Consider the following 6,163-nt stretch of genomic DNA (forward strand, 5'->3'; position numbering starts at 1 on the left):
GCGGCCCTCTGTCGGGGGCAGGGCGGACCCTCCTGCTGAGGGGTGGGCAGGCGGAGGAACGCCGTGGCAAGTCAGCAGAGGGAGCTGAGGCGGCTTTGGAGAATTTCTTCTCGGTAAAAACGCCTCTGGAAGAACCTCCTTAGCTGCCTTCTCCGGCCTCCAGAAAGGAGACAAAGCCAATCCAGCGCATTGCACAGGGCACAAGTGACCACCGCTCGGATTTTGACACCATTTGTGGAAAAAATTGCACCGTTCACACCCACCCTGCACAGTTTCGATGCTCTCACCTGATGCACGCCTTCCCCGCACCTCCACTCGGCCGAAAGCGGTGCCCACTCGGCCAGCGAGGTCACGGCACTGTCCTCGAAGCCGGGCAGCTTTTGCAAGCCGTTGACATCACAGAGGTGTCAGCTGGCACTGAGTGCGACATGGAGACGCTCCAGCCATCGTTCCACACTTGCCAATGTAGAAACCGGGCTCGGTTTCCAGCCAGGCACTCTGCCAAGGAGTCAGCTGAGTCACGGACACAAAGCGCTTCCCGACAGCCTTGCAGCTGGACACCTCCTCGGCATGGCTGTGATGGTAATGCAGCTTCCATAGGGCTGCTTGCAGTCCCCAAAGGGCTGAGTGGCCTGGAAGGTCTTAGACCATGTCTCCTTCAGGTAGACCACAGCCCCTGAGCCTCGTGTTTCTTTTGGGGATGGGGATGGCATCGGAGAGGATCAACTGCCCAAGCAGGTGTAGCTGTCAGTACCTGGAAGTGAACTGCACAGGCCAGCAGTTGCAGGAGTTCCCTGCGGCCATCCCGCTGGACACCAGGCAGCTGATTCTGGCGGCAAACAACATCTCGTACCTGCCAGCAGTGGAATTGAGCTTCTTGGCTGATTTGGTCTATCTGGACTGCAGGAAGAACCTCTTGGGGGATGACCTGGATTTCACATTCATTGGTGTGGCCAAGCTTGTCTATCTGGACCTCAGCTTCAACAACCTCACACAGGTCACCTTCAGCACCTTCTCACACCTCCTCAGCCTGGTGGTGCTGAAGATCTCGGACAATCCCAACCTTGTAGCCATCGAGAAGGATGCTTTTGCCAACAACACCTGGCTGAGGCACCTGGATGTGAGCCGGACAGGCTTAAAGTTCCTGGACACCAGCACTGTCCGGGACCTGCCCAACCTGAGGTTTCTGGGGCTCAGTGACAACCTGTGGCACTGCAACTGTTCCTTTTTGGACTTCATCACCTGGATGACAGAGAGCAACGTTCTTTTTCCAGGTGAGAGCTGTGTGAGCAGGACCTCCCTCCTCCTGCAGATCTGTGTGGAATGGATGGGGCCCTCTGTTCTCTTTCCCAGAACTTCAGCTCACAAGGCTGTGCCGCTGCACGTTGACTGTGGGTCCCATCTTCTGGTGTTGCACAAAACATGGATCAGAGCAGCTGGGTTACACGCGCTTCACCCACAGAGGGTCACAGTTGCTCACACCCTCAGGACAGTCAGGGAGGTGTAGCCTGTAGCTAGGACATTGCTGCTGCTCCAAAACGCCTGGCTCCGGCCTCAGGAGGTGTCCCTGTGCCTGCGAGTCACAGCACCCTGGGGCTGCAGCGTCAAGAACGAGGAGCCCAACGTGGCTCTGGGGAGATCTGCGCTGGGAAAGCTGCTGCTCTGAATTTCCTGCCTTGGCTCCAGCTGCTCTGATCGCTTGGTGCTGCTGCAGTACCAGTATGTCTGTAATGATTGGTTAACCCCCCACTCTGTGGAATTGCTCTCCTGCCTCTGTTCTGACTTGTTCAGGGCAACGTCTCCAGCCCTGAGTTCTCCACTGTTTGGCCAGTGTCCCCTTCACCTCGAACACCTCCTGCTAGCCTCTTGTGCACAACGTGCCTGGCAGGTAGACCTCATTTGTGCAACCTCTGCAGCAACCATTCTGCTCAATGCTGGAAACAAAGCTGGGTTGAAAGCCAGTCAGCTCCTCTTCTGCTCTCATCCCTCACTGACGGGGTCTCCGGGAAAAGTTTGGGTAGTGTGGAAGCCATTGAGAGTTTAGCTGCTGAATTCTGTGGGGCTGTGATCACACCCTACTCCCCACTGACCTATTTCTGTACATGAAGAGTGTACACCATACCCTTTGCCTTAAGAGCACAGCAGGTGTTGTTCTAAGATAGATAAAAATTACAAATCCTGCAACCTCCAGCTGTCATGGTGCTCCTCAGCCCTCAGAGCAGGTACATTTCACTGATTCTCTGTGTCAAACTGTGACCCAATGCTCAGAAGTCAGCAAGAGACCTTTTGCTGTTCCCATGGGAGCTTTCGTTTGGGTCCCAGCTGACATTTGATGGTCAGAGTGAAACAGAACACAAGTTGTGCTCAGAAAAGCCTCTGTATCCTTATGGCTGGGAGGCTCCATATGTTCCCCCTCTTCCTCCAGAACCCCAGAGCAAATTGGCTGTCTTTTATTTGAAGTTTTCCAAAATAAGAAATGTATGTGCAATGCAGGTGAGCACTGAGTCCCACAGGCTGCAGCAGCAGAGTGCAGCTTGCTTCTGAATAAAAGCCATTTCTTGAATACAGGGTCTCCAAGACTTCTTTCCTTACATCATCTAGGATCACAAAATCAGCTGTTTCGCATCATATTGAGGCATTCTACAACTGGGCCATGGACGCTGAGTGTTCATGAGGCAGGGTAATCACCAGTTCCCTTTCCCAGAAAAACACTGGTCCCAAGGGCAAAGCTTTGCTCTGCAGCTGCAGCACATGAACTCGATTTTTCCAAACTGAAAAGGAACATAGCACAGCACCTGCTAACAAAGAAAGCTTGGTTTTCAGTAATGCATGACAGAATGGTGAGAGAGCTGCAAAAGAGAAACTGTTTGAGAAAGTGTCCATCAAATAAGAAAGGGCCACAAAAGAGCCCATGGGGAGAAAAGGGAATGGCAAATGGAAGCTAGTGTTAGGACAGAACCTAATTAAGGACATCTCTGTGTCTTACTAGGTGTAGTAAGCTCCCCATAGATTGTAAAGTCTTTTAATTTCCACATGCAGGTTACAGGCAGTTATGGAACAGTGTAAAAAAGTACTGTTCTTAGCAGTAAGATTAGAGATAACTCACTGAACCCTGGAACAGGAGAATAAAGCTCATTGCAGGCAATTTGGGAGGGTAGGAGTAGGAAAGGCAGTGGCAGGAAAGACTGGGGGTATAAGTATGGATCCCTGCACTCTCCTCTGGAAAATGGGAAAGCCAAAGAAACCAGGGAGCCTGCTGAGGCTGCTCCACTTCCCTGCTCTCTTGGGCTTTGCTGTGTCCTGGTGAGATGCTGTGGGTGAGTCCACAGGAGGCCATGTGCCTCCCGGGACTGGTGTGAGGGCTGTGCAAAACTTTCACGCTGTGCAAAATTTTCACACTGCCAGTAAGTGTATGCAGGCTGGACACTGTATCACAAACACCCGCCTGCCTTTAGGCAGGGAAAGGCAGCTCCCTCTTTGTTGGGACTGAGATGGCCCAAAACCGAGGGTTGTGACAGGAGCTGACAGCTCCAGTGCAAAGGGATGTTGGGACCAAGCCCTGAAATCTGCTGCAAGCAGATCCCCATCCTGGCCTTTAAAAAGCTACTGCTGATTTACAGAACACCTTTGTGTGAGTGTTTTGTGCTTAGCTGGATCTGTGCAGTCTAGGTGCTGACATGAAGTTGCCCAGGTCTAGATGGATTTGGGTAATAGAGATATAAAAGCTCTCCAGTTATACTCAGGACAATGAGAGATATCAGCATGAACACCACTGTAGCTATATCCCTCAGTAATATACGAAGTAATGTAATGTAATATAATATAAATCCCCTGTAGCTTGTTCGTCTCCACTGCTTCCCTTTTTCTCAGGCGCATCCATCCAGCGCATCATGCAGTGACCAGCCTGTGTCTAGCACAGTGACTGTGTCTGGTCTGAGGAATTCAAAACCTGCAGGTAAAGGAGAGGGCCATGGCTGAGAGCACGCTGTGCTTCTACAGACATCAAAAGGAGACAGTGCTTTTTACCACGCTCACTCAGCCTTTGCTAACTTCAGAGGGAAAATCCAGCATCTGGTTTATCACCACGTATATTACAATACGACAGGGTATAGTCATTATTTCAGTGGAAATGAATCATTGATGAGTTTCCTCCTCTTCTCTCACAGAGCAGGTGAGGCTATGCCTAACTGCAAACCACTCTTGTTGTCAAACTTGACTCCCTGTGCACAAGCCTCATTATTCCAGCATAATTTAGGCTATATCACTTCAGAAGGTGTTTGAGATTAAAAGGAACAAACACAAGTGCTCTTAAATTAAGATAAAAGTGCTCAGTCAGCAGAGGTGAACAGTGCAGGGACAGCATTTTGCCACAGTGGCATAGTCTGACAGGCAATATTTTCCTATGGAGGCAACACCACCAGAAATCATTCTGGCAACAGGGCAATTGTGGTTTGGCAAGGGTTTGCCTGTCCGCTTTTACCTAAGCCATGGAGGAAGGGGGGTGTGAAGTCTGTAAATATTTTTCAGGAGTTTAGCAAGGGGTTTTTTTAGCAGGACTACTGATCATTAATGCTTAAGACACAGGCAAGAGAGTCTTGCTTCTGCTTTTCCCTCTGCAGATGCTGACAACATCACCTGCTACACCCCAGAAGGCCTCCGTGCCCTGAAAATGCCTGCAGTGGAGACACAGCTCCACTTCAACTGCCTGACCCAGCTGTACAAGCAAGACTACATCTTTCTGTGTCTCATTGGCTTCTGCATATTCTTTGCTGGCACCGTGGCAGCCTGGCTGGCTGGTGTCTGTGCTGTTGTCTACGCAGTCCACACTTCAAAGGGGGAGGAGGAGGAGGAGGAGGATGACACAGTCACTTAGGATCAGCCCTACAAATCCTTCTGAACGCCTGTCGTGGGAACTGAAGGCAGGCCCTTCCTGCCCAATTTCCCACGTTATGTCCCATTCTAGATGCTATTTTTCTGAAGTGAAATAAAACTGCAAGAGAAGAAAAGTCTCTGTGTTCCAGTTTCACTCACTGTGCTACCTCCACATTTCTTCTTCCACTGGGACTCAGGACATTGGCAAAATATTCATTTGGGGGGGCATGAGAGGTGTGCATAGTGCCATGCATTTACACTCCCGCTTGACCATGAGACCACATAAAAGCACAGTCACAGGGACTGGCTTGAGGAGGTACGATCTGAAATATGGGAAAGGCCTCAGCAGTGTGCTGTAGCCAGGGAGTTCACCAAGGCATTTTGACCAGAAAACCCAGCAGAGCGTACTGGGACCAGCCCAGATGGTTCACTGGAGCCCCAGGGAGTCCAAGAACTTTCTACTGTGGAAAGGCAGGTATGTATAAAGAGATTAAAGCCAGGACTGAGAGGCCTGGGATCCCACTGAGTGCTGCTTTCTTCGCCATTATGCTGGCGACAGCAACAGACGCCATCTGTCCCCCTGCGGCCGGACCCCCTGTACCTCCACCAGTTTATGAACATTTACAGAACTGGAAAGTCCAGCTCCAGTTTTGTATCACATATCCCCAAACCTGGAGTTTTTTGATGTAAAAGATATTGCTTACACACACTCCAAGTATTCTTGGAAATGGCTTGTGTTTCGATGCCGAAGTCCCAGGGTTGCTTCTACAGACCAGAATAAAGGGAGGTGTAAGTAAGATCCTTCATATCACTAACACTGGTAATTGCCAAGAGAAGTATCTGTTTACCTGACTGAGTACAGCAACTCCACGTGTGAAACACTGGCTTCTTCATCCGATACTAGCAGGATCTGGTGAAATAAAAGGGAAAAGCAGGAGAAGATTCCAGCAAGCATGGTATAAATTACCACACTGTCTTAGAGCCATTAAACTGTGAATCAAAGCTGAAGTCTTTGTCTTAGGTATCGTCGGTATGACAAAAATGGTTAAGAGTGGGCATGGCAGCTCGGTTTGCTCAGGAGAGGGAGATATATATATATATATAAAAAACGTGCTGGGGACACATGTGCGGAGCTACCGGACAGGACAGCCCCCCCTTAGCGACCCTCGTGGCGTGCTGGAAGACGCTGGCAGGGCCAATCCCCCTGTCAAACTCCCTCCCAAAACGACCCCCCTACCCCACGAGGCTGCCCGCGACCTCACCCACCGCCCATCCCTCCGCGGGGGCGGCC

At 50.7% G+C, this 6,163-nt stretch overlaps 1 protein-coding gene across 1 annotated transcript; it reads left to right on the forward strand.

Annotated features, from left to right (window-relative positions):
- Window positions 1-580: 580 nt before the first annotated feature.
- LRRC52 (leucine rich repeat containing 52) lies at window positions 581-4,873 on the forward strand. The gene is made up of 2 exons (XM_010582214.1): window positions 581-1,274; window positions 4,620-4,873. The coding sequence occupies exons 1-2, from the start codon at window positions 650-652 to the stop codon at window positions 4,871-4,873; spliced, it is 879 nt and encodes a 292-aa protein (XP_010580516.1). The 5' UTR covers window positions 581-649.
- Window positions 4,874-6,163: the final 1,290 nt, after the last annotated feature.

Source organism: Haliaeetus leucocephalus, unplaced genomic scaffold, assembly GCF_000737465.1.
Source record: "Haliaeetus leucocephalus isolate CR32 unplaced genomic scaffold, Haliaeetus_leucocephalus-4.0 Scaffold76, whole genome shotgun sequence".
Lineage (NCBI taxonomy): Eukaryota > Metazoa > Chordata > Aves > Accipitriformes > Accipitridae > Haliaeetus > Haliaeetus leucocephalus.

Bases quoted from the DNA above. Each gene is read 5' to 3' on its own strand.
- LRRC52 (XM_010582214.1), top strand. From the start codon at position 650: ATGTCTCCTTCAGGTAGACCACAGCCCCTGAGCCTCGTGTTTCTTTTG. The intron at 1,275-4,619 runs GTGAGAGCTGTG...TTCCCTCTGCAG, and splicing joins GAGCAACGTTCTTTTTCCAG to ATGCTGACAACATCACCTGC.